The sequence below is a fragment of the Phaseolus vulgaris genome, chromosome 3 (assembly GCF_000499845.2).
Source record: "Phaseolus vulgaris cultivar G19833 chromosome 3, P. vulgaris v2.0, whole genome shotgun sequence".
Taxonomy (NCBI): Eukaryota; Viridiplantae; Streptophyta; class Magnoliopsida; order Fabales; family Fabaceae; genus Phaseolus; species Phaseolus vulgaris.
The window spans coordinates 41,456,933-41,472,979 of record NC_023757.2 but is presented as its reverse complement, the minus strand read 5'-3'; the positions used below and the strand labels follow the sequence as shown (position 1 = coordinate 41,472,979).

The following is a 16,047-nucleotide window of genomic DNA, read 5'->3' as shown; positions in this document are numbered from 1 at the left end:
CCCTTCCACTATTATCCAACTCACTTATTTTTCTCAAATTAATATTACCTTTTTTAATTTCTTCAACAGCTAGAAAATAGTGAAAATATACCTCACACTAAATTTAAATATAAAATGTATAGTGGGTGAAAATAGTACATTTTTTCATATCTAAATTAGACTCTTTCCTATAGTAGAAAATGTTGAAATCATCATATTTGCTTTTAACATGATTGTATCCAAAATCCAAAGTATTATTTTTTACCTTTTATATTAATTATCATTTGATAACTCACTGATGAAATTATTCACCTTATGTTGTGTACCTGATGTTGAGTAAAATTATTTTTTTCATTGACAGTGACTAATTGTTGGCTTTCTTAATCAGTTTCATCACACTTAACAGTTCTTTTCACAACACTGTTATTAACAACCTTCTCTCAGCTCTTTCATTCTTTTGTTTGTACCATAAACGGAATCCATATTTGGAGTAGCACTCGTCTATCATAATACAACTTGTGACAAAAAGTACATTGCTTACCATTATTTCGAGTTCTTCCTCTATCTTGAGGTTTCCATCCTCCATTATGATGCACCTTCCAGATTGCTTGATTGCTTGAGGTATTCAACAATATTTTGCTATTCACCATTGCACTTCCAGTTAATTGGCGTTCTTGTTTAATAACGAGAGAAAAAAATATGGTTAACACTTAATAGAGGTTTCATGAGCAAGATCTGCGTTTCCATCGTAACAAAACTAACATTCAACCCTTTCAGAAAACATAATATGTATTTTGATTCTCTATGCTTCACAATATTCTTGATTAGGGCACAACTGCATTTTATTTTTCATACGCAATAAAGGGTAGATCTTAAGGACTCCAGCTCTTCCCATAGGATTTTTAAATCGGTAAAAAACTTAGTAACACTATGTTCTCCTTATGTTTTAGAATGTATCTCCTACAAAAAGTCAAAAATCCTAAAGTGATCACTCTTTAAGAAACTTTCACATAAATATTCCTATAATTCTCTTGTGTTTACAATGTAGACAAGGCTTTAGGCTATTTGAGCATTCATTGTTCTTGTTATCCATGTTATCACCATCATGTTACATCTTTCTCAGATCTCATGTAAAAACAAATTAGATTGAGGATCAAGAATACTTCCATCAACAAACTTGTATATTGATTAAAATCATTTATGGATTTTCTCCAAGATGTAGATAATAGGTATTAGATGAGTTCTGAGAAGCGTCTGGATCGGTATTGATTGTTTCCTCCATGAGAAACCAAATAATGAAATCCAAGAATAACAAAAATAAGAATTAACAAGAAAAGAAAAGAAAAAAATAGCAGAAGTAGAGCGAGATTTACCCACTCTGATACCATATTAGGTTTCAATACACATGGATAGATGATTTCCAACAAAGCAGTGGAAGGCACTTGTGAAAAGAGCTGAGGATCTCCAACATATCAATGTTAAACGTTTGTGAAAGGAACATGTGATACAGAAAAAAAAAACGATAGACATTTATGCATCAAACAGAAAAAAAAAAAAAAAAAAAACAACAACAACAAACAAAGCATAAAGGAAGTTTACTAATTTTATTTACTATATGCCTTTTATACATGAAAAAAAAAAGCGATTAAAATATAATCCCTCATCAATATCTTTTAATATATTACAACTTTCTTAATCATTAGCAAGAGTGTCATAGCTATTTTAAACTCAAAGGTATAATCATAGAACTGCCTACCTAATTTTTATTGTAAATCTAACATCAAGTGAGACCATGAAATAAAAAAAAATATCAATCTATCATAATTCGTCCTCAATTGATGTGACTCGGTTGAGTTTTTTTATTTTTAAACTAGGAGTTTCGTATAAAATATCATTCAGTTAATTTGAAGGCATGTAGAAGAAATTGAGTTTGATTTCACAAAGCTTATTAAAGAAGAGTGAGAGACTTTAAAGTCAGTCTTATATAGCCAATCTCAATAGCCTAAAATTTATTCCTTCACCTCATTTTGTTTAAAGTTGAAGGTATTGAAAGTTAACTTTTAGACTTTATGAAGAGTATTATGTAATTTTTGTATATATCTCGTATATTAATTGGACTCTCTTTCTTCCATGTTTTTTCATTGATTTCGTACTTTACAATAAATAGTGAAGGATACTATAGAAAAACTGTAGAATGCTGCTTCATCAATATCATTTAAAATGGAAACAAAATGCTTAGACTGAATCAAATGAGAGGGAGGCAATAGAGTAAAGAACACACATGCTTGAGCAGCATTTATCTGCCGACAGCTGTTGCAATTGATTTATGATTCTTAGTGATTTTAATATTGGTGGAGTAGAGTTTAGCTATGAGGAACTTTGAATGTTTTGTTTAGTTTGGGGTGATGAATCTGTTATAAGTTGGAGTTATTATGTGCTTGTGAAAAGTAGGATTGTTTACTGAGATTGAGGAAGAATGGTATATAGTAGTATTACAGTAACAGAGAGGAATTTGGTGGTTAATAAATGGTGGGAAGTTAATAAATAATGTTGGTAAATGAAGGGAAGGCAATAAATGGAAAAGGAGTAATTTGTGTGTGGTAGGCAAGATGTTGAAAGAAAGTGGAAACATAAGAAAGCAGGAGAGAGACAGAGAAAGAGAAAGAGAAAAGAAGAGTGGAGGTGAAGGTGGTGGGTCTAGACCTGTAATTACATGTGTCGTAACTAGTAACCACCAAGGTGTAGGCTAAACGGCAGTAGGGAAGCACATGGTGGTGGCTCAACGTCTATCATATTTCCCTCTGAGAAACCATCCCAAGATTAAGAGATTTTCTGGGCCCAAACAAGGGAATTAGGGATATTATGGGCCAAATATATAGAATCTGTTGCTTCTTAGCAGGTAACTTGGAAGCCACTTTTGTTCACAATTGGTGGCCTAGCTGGTCTAACTCATGCTACATATTTTTGGGGTATAACATTTACCCAGGGGGACCAATCCTGTGCCTCTTTGTACGATGTCACTTATTAGATTCAGATCCATGTGAGCAAGACCAACAATGGGTACGACCCTGCCCCTATTTTCCACTCAACATTTTAATCAATACCACCATTAATAATATTTATGTCAGTATCTCACAAATCAAAGCTTTAATTCTCACACAAAATAACAAACTAAAAACTGTGCGTGTAGTGTAGCTTTGATTTAACCAATTGCTTCATACAGCGTGGCATTTCAATAAAGATGCTGATACATATATGGCTAATAAGGATGGAGAAGGAGATAAGGATCTGTAGCAGTAGGATGTGGGGACACAATAATAGAGAGATACCCGTTTAACTCCAGTATCTCAAATTTGTTTGGAAGCACAACACTGCAGCAGCACAAACCACTGACACAATTCCTAATTTCCCATTCAAATTGGACTACAATTTTTTGGCTAATTTACTCATGCTCATGATCTTACTTGGGGTTTAAAGTGATGACATACATCGAGTATAAGATGGTTGTTGTTGTTGAACAGTAACCTTTTTTTTTTTAAATCTTCTGTTGAAATTGTTACTTATTCGAGTGCTAGGGTGTTTGCAAGTCCTCATCACTTTCACGGGCCCAGCAATTACTGTTTCAGTAGCAATCTAATATCATCGCTCATTTTTTTATACTCACGGTATGTTTTCTACGATTTGAATGTGTTAAAAATAATAAAAGGGAAACAAATACGTTGGTATTTTAATATTTTGAAAAAAAATAATATGTTAACGCCATAATGTAATACTATTTTTTTTTTTTGCAATAAAATGAAATAGAACAGTGTTAAAAGGTGTCTCGTAATTTGATTTTCTCTCCATTCAAAATTATATTCGTTTAATGATTATGGTATATTTACAATAAGAATCACTTACACTAATAATAATGGTGACAATAAGAAAGTTTGTTATTTTTTGTTTTGAAAACTATTTTGGAATTTTTTTACACATTATTTCACCATGAATTTCTCTTCTAAAGTCTATTAAATTTTAATAGTTGTTTTAAAAATATTTTAAAAAAAGGAGTTTCCATGTGTATATATGGATTCGGATTAGACTAAACTGATTACCAAAACTGATTTAAATACTTCTATATCAAATTTGACAAAACCTGTTACTAAATTTGATTTAAATAATTCAATTTAAGTTAAGTTTGTACAATTTTTTATAAAAATCTGATCTCAAATTAATCAAATCAATAATAAGTTGGTTAGCTCGAGTCTATCATATCCAGTAACTTAAATATTTTAAATTAAATATATATTAAAATATAAGTAATTGGATAAATGTATAAAATATAATACTAATTAAAACAAGGAAGTGTCATGTTATATATTATAAGATTTGCATGTAGAAAAATATTAGTAATCAACATATATTTGACACTAGATATGGAAAGATCGATTGGCTTGTGAAGACTTTTGTTGGAAAATAAAGTTCAAGTAGGTCTAAGTTTTATCTATTTTTATATCATAAATATATTTTAAAGATATACTTTAAGTGGTATTAAAATCTTGTCTATCAGTCTATTTAAAATATAAAAAAAAAATCCTAAGGTCTTTAAAAAGTTGGTAAAATTAATTGACCTAAATAGAAACTTTGGTAATAGTTTTCTTGGCATGCTTAATTCTTAAAAAAAGTAAAAAATATATATATATATATATATATATAATAATACTAAAAAAATTGTTTATATTTGCTTAAAATACTAGACTCCAGAAACTTTTTAAATCAGCTAAAAAAAGTATCCCTTTAACCAAACAAATTTTCATATAAATGAGTCTCACTACTAAAAAAATTCTGGCTTGACATAAATTAGTTCATATGTGATTATTAATTAACTTAATCTCTTTAGATCCCTACTTATCACATTTAATATGACAAAAAGAGATCAAAATCTTAAAAAAATGTTATGGTATCTTAAAAAGTTGTTATGGTAGCAGTCTCAGTTTTAATATGCTCCTGTATGTATTTTGGGGGTAGAGTAGGAGTTTTGTACAGGTTCGATGTGTTATAGATATTTCATATTAGAATGGTTGATGTGTTATAGATATTTCATATTAGAATGGTTCTAGATTTCATATTAGAATGTGTGCTCTAAGATTCTAAGATGCGTTATAGATATTTCATATTATATAGAATGTGTGCTCTAAGAATTAACTAATGTTCTTTTTTATACTTTTTTTTCTTCGTTGTTCTTTTATACGATTAGAGTATTCCTTGAACATTTCAATTTATTTAATTTCTTATTATTGATAGAAAAATAAATAAATCAAAATCGTAAAATTGTTATCCTCAAACAAATTTTGAATAATTAAAACCTAATGGACCTAAATTACAGAAATAGGTGGCATTACTTTTAGAAAACAAAAAACAGAAACAGCTGAATGATATATTATTCTTGATGGATTTGTACTTGGATTGACAATTGGATGTAATTAAGTATCGATGTAGAAAACTCCTTTCTAAATCAAACTAACTAAGGAAGAGGAAAAACGAAAAAAGATGGAGTTACCTGGTGGAGGGAGGAAGTGGTGCAACGAAGGGTTTACTCTCCATGGCAAGGGAGAAACAAGTGGAAGTGAGTGTCGAAAGAGAGAAAGCTCTTTCCCATGTCCAATTAACTATTTTTCGTTAGATATTCATGTATTTTACTTTATGATCATCCCGTAAAATTACTCGAAACTTGCCTATGAACTTATCTAATGCAATTCACTACGGCAAACTGAAATCCTATGCAGGAACTTCATCTAATCTATATGATTATTGGAATTTAACAGCAGAAACGTTGAAGCTGTAAGTGCACGGTGTTTCAACTGAAAGAAGCAACGATCTTTCATCTATTCCTTTAATACAAGACGTTAGTTACAGTGCACTACTTTCAATTATGTTTTACATGCAGATAATAAGTTCATCTCCGATTTATGATTGTATGGCAAAGCGGTGGCACGTACGAGAAACTCTAGCTAATTTAGTCAGATCAGGCTCATGATTTGCTTTTACAGCTCTAGCTAGCTAACGCTAGGTGGGAACCCTCTTAGCGTGTCGTTATCAGCTTACTGTTTTGTGCCCATAATTGGAACCTCACCAAGGTACCTTATTCCATTGACCATTCTCATCAAGTAGCAGATTATGTTAATCAGATGTGGGCTTCCCCGATTATGATTTAACAAGCACATATATACTATTATATATATTTTGATAGCTGCTTTACACTCGTGTTATTGACATGATCTCCATAAGTAAAGTTGCCTTCGAATCCCATTGTGCAGAACAAAGTTTATAGTGGAGGGAATATCCTAATCCTGCTTTCCCTTCCCTACCAATTTTTAATTGCTTCACCATAGAAGTTCCTTATTATTTTAGAGAGGGGATATTATTAGATTCCAAAACATACAACAATAAATAATGCCATTAAGAAAATATAAAAAATAAAAAAGTTAAAAGCAAAAAAATATTAAAATGATAAGTGATGTTCTTAAGAAGTTGCAGATATGTTAATAGTCTTACAGTACGTGTTTATGTGTATCTGGTGTTGCAAATGCAGAAGAGGGAGTAACTAGAGTGTAACTACGTGGTAGAAGTAAGTTTTGAAAAGGGTTTTGGGAGAGAGTAATTTAAGAAGGAGGGAGCATGAAACTGGAGATTCCACGTTTTCCCTTTGGTGGGCAGAGAGAGACCCAATCATGCATTGAATAGGAGGAGCATGGCCCATAAAATGAAGGGTCCTGATTGATGAAATGGTGGGGCATATCTCAGTAGGGTCATTAAGACTCACCATGGATCTTTCTGTGATGCCAGCAACTGCTCCATTAAAAGGGCGAAAAGAAAATTAAAAAAGAAAACAGAAGATGGAGAATGATCCACCTGTTTGTCAGTGACATTGTACATTGGTTTGGGCAATAACCAGCAGCCGGACCCCACCACCTGAGCCAACACCTGGAACCGATAAGGTTTTGACCCCACCGTCCTATTACCCCCATCTCTCTGAAAAATCTTAATCATTGATGCAGTAAACCTCGAGATTCATGGCAGAGATTTAGAATCAGAATGATCAAAAAGCAATGTAAATTTTAATACTACCGCTTCATTTTTTCACATTCATCACTCTCTCTCTTACTCAGTCTAGCGGTAACACTGTTTCATCCCTTTTACCACACGACCTCTGTGTGCTGTGGCCCAGAAAGAGAGACGGAGAAAAAGAAAACAACCCAAATGCCTGTTAGGTGGGAAACTTTGCAAAGCTCATGGAATGGAATGCAACTCAGTCGTTTTCTTCTCTTTAGCACAAAAAGCATAAAATTACAAACCAATTAATTAAAACCCTATTCAGGAGAAAAAAATAACTAAAGAAAAGAAAAATTGCACAAACAATGATGATAAGATATCGTGTAGTGAAATAACTCAATCAAAGAAGACATTTTTTTTACCAGAAAAAAAAGAGAAAAAAGAAAAGAAGAAGCAGGCAGCGAAATACCCAATTGTTAAATAGTGTCATCTGCCAAACCCTAAAAAACCCTCCTTCTCCTTTCTCCCTCCGTCCCCTCCAAAATATTAATCACACCAAAAAATTAATTTTGGGAATAAATAAAACTGAATTTCGAAGATCATCAACCAAACCTCACGTGTGTTAAACACATCCATGTATCCATCATGCATCCGCCAGCATCAATCAAACTAGACCGCAAGTAAGAAGAAGAATTTACGGTGATCACTTCACATCACATGATATGATATGGTATGCTCTAGGAGTGGTGACTGGTGGTATCATGGCGATCATCGGCAGGACCTCCACGATGCGACTGCGAACCGCTCGCCTGAGATTCAGAAACACCGATAACAGGACGATAAGGACTAAGCCCCGCAAGCATACTCAAATGCCCTTCATTCATATTATTATTGTTGTTATTATTATTATTACTGCTTCCCCCAACAGCACCAATCCCAGAAGACCCTAGTTGCTGACTCGGCAACAGTGCCATGGGCGTGGGAAAGTTCATGAAATGCAACCCACTAGACATGGTGCCTCGATACAAGGCGCTGTTGTTAACCGGAGGGAAGGTCCATATGGGATCGCCACTCATGACTTGATTGGAGTTTGAATTTGCCACCATCCATATGTTGGCGGCGTGGCTCGCAGGAATCGTGCCCGCACTCGACTGGAGGAGATAACTTCCCATTTGGTGCTGCGAGGACGAAGATATGTCTTGTTCCGTTGGTCTTCTTTTTCGGCCTAGGGTTGATTCCTCCGCGCTTGTGTCAGACAAATCCAAGGTGGAGGAGGGGGCTTCGGGCTTCGCCTGGAGCATGGAGTTGTTCAGGTTGTTGGATTGGAAATTGAGGAGTGTGGAGGTGTTGGTGGGGTTGGTGTCGGACGATAAGGCGATACCGGGGAACAAGGTGCGCCGTTGTTGGAGGGAGAAGTTGGGGTTGAAGTAGGAGGACCGGAGCTGGGAGGGAACGGACATGGAGGAGCCGGAGCTGCGGAGGGAGATGTTGAGAGAGGTGAAGTTGGCGGGGATGGTACCGGTCCCGGTGGCGGCGATGACGGCGGGTTCGGCCTGCTGGAGGAGCCACTCGATAGTTTCGCCATCAGACTTGTGACCAAGTTCGCGCGTGAGTTGGAAGACGCGGGCGGCGCAGAGGGCGGGCATTCGGATGCGGCGGCCACGACCGTCCACCTTCGTGTGTCGGTCCTTAGTCGACGTGCGTTTTGGCGGCGGCTTTTTGCTGTTTGCGGGCTCCGACACCACCGCGAGCTGGTTGGATCGGGTGGAATTGGACGTGCTGGGTTCTGCGGAGATTGCTAGGGAAGGGTAAGGGGAGGAGGTGGAGCATGAGGGCGGTTCTTGGTCTTCTTTCTTCTCCAGGAGCTGGAATGGGAAGTTTTGACGGTGGTGGTGGTGATGGTGGTGGAGATCGTCGCCTCCCTCCATGATCGCATGGAGAGGAAATAAAGTTGTTGGTTTGTTGAGTGTAGTGTGTGTATGTGTTTGTGTATGATTGTGTTTGTGTGGGTGATAGTTTTTTGTTATGAGAGAGGTTGTGATGAGTGAGTTTGTAGTTTAATCTATGTAGTGGGTCTTTCTGGTTTTTAAGAGGAGGGGATGTGTGTGTGTGTAGTTATTTGTTTTGTGTAAGGTAAGGAATTTGTTTTGAAATTGATGGGTTTAGGAGAGAGAGAGAGAGAGGGAATAAGGGAGAGGTGGGAGGGCAAGAGCTTTAAGCAACAAAGATAATGAGTGGGAATTATATGGGTGAGCTTTAAAAAGCATGATTTTTTGGAGAAGAGAAATTGGTTTGTTGTTATGTTGATGAGGTTTTGAATTAATTATGTGTTGGTTTAAATTTTGTTTGGCATGGTTTTGAAGGAGTAAATAAAGGGTTTTGGTTAGAGGGGAGAAGAGAGAAGAGGTAAGAGGTGGCTTTTTATTGTGGTTGGACAGGCTCTTTGGTTCAGACTCCACGTGAGGTGCTCTTTTTATGATTCAATCCATAAAGACAATGGTGGCCGAAGTGGGACCCGATCCCAAGTCAAAAAATTGAAAGACCTGGAAAGGAAAGATTATGGAGCGGGTCCCGTCTCATTCAAGTAATCATTTCGTTTTGCCTTTCGCCTTTGCCTTTTGTTCTGCACCTTTGCTGGGGAACTTTGGGATTCTTCAATCCACTCTTTGCCTTTCCTATGGGCCTAATTACACCCTTTACCTTCTATCATTCTAATGCTTACAACACATAAACCCTACATTTACTTCTCTCTTATCAAATGCCTTAACACCGTTTTCCATCTCAGAATCATTTCAAACACACAATCAATACACGTATATAAGAGATCTTTCAAGGATTTCAGAGAAAAGGACAAGATATATACATGAGGAATTTTGTAGTCACTCAACATATATGCTATTGCGGGTTATCATCTTTAGCCTAAGGACCACAAGTGGCACATGGAAATGGATCTAAATCCTTGAAAAGTTTCAGAGAGAACAAGCAGTCGCTATGTTTGTTCATATGGGAGGTCGATTTCATCATTTCTATTGGTTAGCTAATGGGGGTTTCGTTCCCTTCAAGTTGAGCCTGACACTGTTCCTTTTACGCCAACGTGACCCAGCTCCATTCAACCCAATTTCGTTTTCTTTGCATTTATGAACACCCTCTAGTTTCTTCTTATAGGACATGCCCGCCATTCATCCCTAAACTAGCTCCACAAACCAATAAATTAAATTAAAGTCACACCTTCACTCTGTCACATGCTATATGATTGAAACAAATGAGGTTAACACGTATTGAACACGACAGTGAATCTTGAACTCTCGGCACTTCGGGAATATAGCCAAGCTTTTCCTTTTTCCATTTTAGTTTCTTCGCTCTTTTTCTTCAACATATTTACATGGAATCAAACAGTTTTTCTTTTAACGTTGAATTTTGAAGTAGGTAAAACATGAACTGTACTTTGGTTAGTCTCAAATAGTGAAGTTGTTTCATCAGTTATTGTCACATGCAAGGGCACCTATTGGACAATGACAAGCAACACCTTCCCTTACTGGAAAAAAAAAAGTAGGGCAAGTTTTGTTATAGCATTGCATTGCATATATAATTAATCACCAAGCAATTTAATTTAATTGTGATGTGGCTCCAAGTAAACAGGCATGAAAATTGAACGCTGTGTGTTCATTTTACTTTTCCTTACTGTAGTTTGTCATTATGCAATTCACTTTGTTTGACCCATACTATCTGAAGGATTAAAATATTGCAAGAATATTGAAGCACTGTAACAAAAGGTTGACTGATATTCTTTTTCTTCTCTCCTTATCTCTCTCTTGTATATATAAGATATTAAGAGATAATTGCGGCACTTTAAAAGTTTGTTACATAAGAAATACTATAATAACGTGGTTATTATGGCCTCTTTCAAATTACTGAAAGTCGACCTCTCACCTACTTTCTCTCCCACCTTCTTTTTTGAAGAAACTGAAAATCCAAATAAATGCGCAACTTAATTCCTAAAATTTTAGGACACAATAGAAAGCGCCCACGTGAGATTCCTCAGCTTTTTACGCCACACATGTAAAAGCTCTTGTCGCCAAATTACATGCCAAGAAAGGCAAAGACTAACGTACCGACAAGTTGACAAATTTTTAAACGCTCCCTTCAATCCTTGATAACGACTCTAAACTCAATAGTAAAATCCATAGTCAAAATCAAACTCATAACATGTTTTTAACTCCTATCAAACAATCCATGCCCTATATATATCTATATAAAAATCAATACACACTCTCTCTACAGTTTTGCTGTCTCGAAACGGGAATTTCATGTCTTATTGCTGCATAATAGTGTATGCAAAAGTATGTTTAAAAACCAAAAGTTCTCTGTGTATACATGAAACTGCTAATTATTACTCTTGCACCTTAATCTTATACACAGAAAGGAAATTTATACTTGATTATGAGTGAATTATCAATTAATCGGCATATTCATCATTTAATTAATCCTATTCTTGGTTTGAAAAATATTAGTTGATGATGAAGTAAACATAAGAATTGGTAATGAGATAAATAATAATCGAGATCGAAGAGTAAACGAATATTTGTGATGTGAAATTGAACAGGATACTGTTATTACTTAAAAGAATGACTCAAATGTACGTGCTGTGTCCTATCCACGAGGGTTTGGCAGACCTGCGTTGTAAGGAAGTGGACCAGATAGATATTAAAACTGTTGCTGCCCTAATTACCACATACATGCCTTGCTACTTATGTATATGTCATCTTGAAAATGACATCTTACCCTCCGCAAAATCAACATATATCTTCTAACAATGCACCCTATTAAGTTATAAGACTCGAAGATAAAACAGAAAAGACGTAACTATAATCTTTTGGTTTCCCACAAAATATCAAAATTATTTTTATTTAAACATAATCTAACCATGAAGCTGTATGATGAATATTTGGTTTTAGCAGTTCTCAAACTGGTGGCACCAAACAGTAACTTCCTGATAAATCGGACAAAATAGCTTGCGACCCAACAAGAACAATCTCGTAACCAGACGGTCAAAGCATGTTTGGTCCCACTCTGGTTCCAGTTACTGCAAATATATGTATGCATTTAAATTTTGAAAAGAATTTAACCCAAAGTTTTATTATTAAATGAGCATGCTATAACGATTTATATAGATAGGGGAGATTAATAGGGATTCATGGCGAGGGATATAGGATAGTGACACTAGGTAGGGCAATTAATAGGTATTCTGTGTTTGGTGGTTGCTGTCATTCACACTTCACAGAGGACTCGGATTCCACTATCTACTTCTTTCTTCTCACCATAATTCAGGACTACAAATTAAAATATCTATTCTCATAACCAAAACTTACAACTCACACCATTCTTCCTCTCCATTCATAGCCAAAACCATTTTCCCTCTTTTCATTCTGCCTGTTTCTACAATATATTGATAAAACAGTATTATGCTAAGAACCTATCTATTAATACTCGCATATTAAATATTACAATCTTTGTCCCAAATCAATTTTAACGTTTGAAATTATTTTTAAAGTAACTTTTATATATATATATATATATATATATATATATATAATTTAATTTTATTTTAATAAGACGTTTAAATATCTATTAATATTAGTCTCTTTTGATAAATATTTTTGTTTTGAAGTATTCATTAATGCCTTTATTGAAATGAGAAAGAATAAATATATACTTTAATAAATTTTTCTTCTTGAATTTAAAATATATATATATATATATATTATAATCAATTGTATATCCTTATATTCGTAACTATAACAGACATAATTACAGTAAAATAAAATAAATATTATAATAGTATACCATTATATATTAAAGTAAAAAAATATCTATGTTATTATTATTTGTAAAATAGTGGAATTAAAATTTTAAAAATTAATTAGAAAAAATATTTGTATTATTAGTAATTTCTCTAGCAAAAATAAGTTAATTAAATAATTCATGATGATAAATTATAAATAAAAAATATATTTATTCTTATTAAAATTAAGATATTTTTTAATTTATTATATTAATTAATTATATTATTATAAATTTTTTACTCTTTTTCTTTTCCTTTTAACTCTTTTTCTCTCTACTAAGAAAACTTCATCATTCATTTTATTTTCTTCCCTTTCTTTTTCACCCTCACTTTAATCTAATAAATAAACATTAATTACCATGACAAAAATATACTAACCAAACTAATAGTAACACATAATAAAAAGGAAAAATAGCTAATATATATATATATATATATATATATATATATATAATTGCCATTTAGTTAGCTCCATAGTTGATAATTTTTTCTAAGGGATATTAAATTGTTAGGATATCCATTATGATATTATGTTAATGATTTAATTTTTTTTTATAGTGTACCACTATTAGAAAATTATTAAAAAAAAAACCAATTTTAGAGACTAAAAATAATTAATTAATATAGTGACTAAATTAAATATATTTTAAAAACTAAAAAAATTATTAATTTCTAAATTAGTTTCTATTATTGATAAATAGTTTCTAAATTTGTATCTAATTAGCTACCAAGATTTTAATTACCAATTATTTAGATTATAAATTTGCAGCAAAATTTTTTTATAGTTAATTAGATAAAAGTTTAGAAACTATTTATTAATAATAGAAATTAATTTAGAAACTAATAATTTTTTAAATATCTAAAATAGTATTTAATTTAATCAATATAATAATTAATTATTTTATTATTTTAAAAATTGATTTCTAGTACAATAATGATTGGAAAAAATATATAATGAATCATTTATGACATTTTTCTAGTGATCATGCATAAAGATTAGGTTGAACTAATCAAATTTGAAGTGAAAATATTGTTATACATATATTTTTTCTTGTAACCAAACGAGGCGTAATCAGAGGAGTAGATATAAAAGCAAAGACACTGTGATCACGAATATTATTTTATTATAAAAATGAAACACTTAGAGGTATATATATTTGGCTAATTTAATGAAGAGATAATTGGACGTGAATTACTTAAAATAATTAGGTGCATATATTTAGCTATATCTAGGATCCAATTATTAATGTGCAGAAGATAATGGTATATAGTGAGATGCAGAGAAAAGGAAATAGTAATATATATATATATATATATATATATATATATATATATATATATATATATATATATATATATATAATCTTAGTTGGCAATGACGTTGGATAAAGAATTTGGTGAGCATCTGAAGGCTTACGTGCTGGGATTGGCCAAGTGCCTCTTTAGTTTAGACAGTTGGAATCTTGGTGTCCATGGACATAAACTCATCACTAATTTACACTTTGAATACAATAGTTTATAACAAAATATTTATGAGTTTAGGTATTTCTTATAAATTATTTTAGTGAATTTCTGGAAAATATTCAGGGTGACAAAATTGTATGAGATTGGAAAAAAAGTAAAAGAATTTGTTCGTATTGTGTGTAAATAACTAACTTGTTCATTTATTTATTTATTTACTTTTTTTAATTGTTTTCACCAATTAATAAAATATTTTTTAATAAATGATTCATTTTCATTTTTTTTCAACTAATATTTCAACATCTGTCAAAATTAATCGTTTATAATCCATTACTCGTCCAAAGAAAGTATTGTTATCAAACTATTCTTGGTTTGAGAATTGCCGATAAAAAGAAATCTTGCTTTTGAGAATTGTCTTTATCCAAAAATAATATCACTATATAAGGTTAATTAAAGCTTACCCACATCTACATACTTATTTTCAGAACTAACATTAAGAAAGTTGAACAAATTAAGTTGATAAAATTTCATGTAATTTAAAAAATAATTTATGTGGTTAGAAGTATTTCGATAAATTATACATAAATCTAGATAATTAAAAAAATAATCACAAAAACTAGTTTAATATTATAATTAAAATTTTAGTGAACCTAAAGTTTTTACAACTTCGGCAAATATTTTTAGACTAAAATAAAAATTTAGATGCTTTGATTACGAGATATTTTTGGTCAATTTTTGGTTTTTGTCCGGAAAACTTCTAAAATAATTGGGTTTTGCAAATATAGCATGATATGTGATATGATATGTTATATTTAATTGTTCTCAAACATGCACAATATGCAATGAGCTTGAGATATTAAATTTGCCATGCATAGTTTTTTATACCATACAAAATGAGGTTGTAATATTCAAGTTCATTATACCACCATTTAAATTTTATTAGTGTAATCAAATATTAATTTTAACCTTAATTTATACAATAATTACTAAAAAAATTATTAAATAAAAATTAATTTTAAAGACAAAACATAATTAGACTAAATTATGGTATCTAAAGTAAATTTTATAAATTAATTTTTAAATTGATATCTAAATAACTATCAAGATTTTAGTTACCAACTATTTTAGATTTTAAAATTGATAGCTAATTAGATACCAATTTAGAAACTAGTTTAGATACCAATAATTTTGTAGTATTTAATTTAGTCAATATAATTTTTTCTTTAAAATTGATTTTATTTAATGAATAATTTTCTAATATTGAGTATTTACGTCAATAAAATGTTTATTTTATAAGCATATTTTATGCAATTATATTATCTATCTGATTTGTTTTTTCTTTATATAGAAATATTACATTTGTAATTTATGTAAAAACATTAACAACATATTTATTATTTATCATATATAATTAATGTACAATTAATATTTTATTCTTTTTTTCATTTTGGAATCAAATTTACAACTTTCAACTTATATCTAAAGGTAGAATAAGAAAAGTTAATTAGAAATTTTATTAGCACTTGTAAGCAACTTCGAGTAAATCACTCCATTGCAAAAGAGTGAACTAGCAAGATTTACTTGAGGTGTAAGTATAGCTGAGATGTCAAGTTGAATAATGATGTCTAACATGAAAGTTTTTATATATATATAAAAAAAAAAAGTGGACTAGCAAGATAAAGAGAAGGAAGGTGCACATTCATAAAGATAAACATGACTTATTCATGATGTTA

General features: G+C 31.9%; 1 protein-coding gene across 1 annotated transcript; it reads right to left on the bottom strand.

Moving 5' to 3' along the window:
• Positions 1–7,377: 7,377 nt before the first annotated feature.
• LOC137807775 (transcription factor TCP14) lies at positions 7,378–10,136 on the bottom strand. Its single transcript, XM_068608560.1, has one exon. It carries the CDS (start codon positions 8,937–8,939, stop codon positions 7,749–7,751), a length of 1,191 nt encoding a protein of 396 aa, XP_068464661.1. The 5' UTR covers positions 8,940–10,136; the 3' UTR covers positions 7,378–7,748.
• Positions 10,137–16,047: the final 5,911 nt, after the last annotated feature.

What these genes read in the sequence shown, in the direction of transcription:
- LOC137807775 (XM_068608560.1), bottom strand. Translation starts at nt 8,939, where the DNA reads ATGGAGGGAGGCGACGATCTCCACCACCATCACCACCACCACCGTCAA.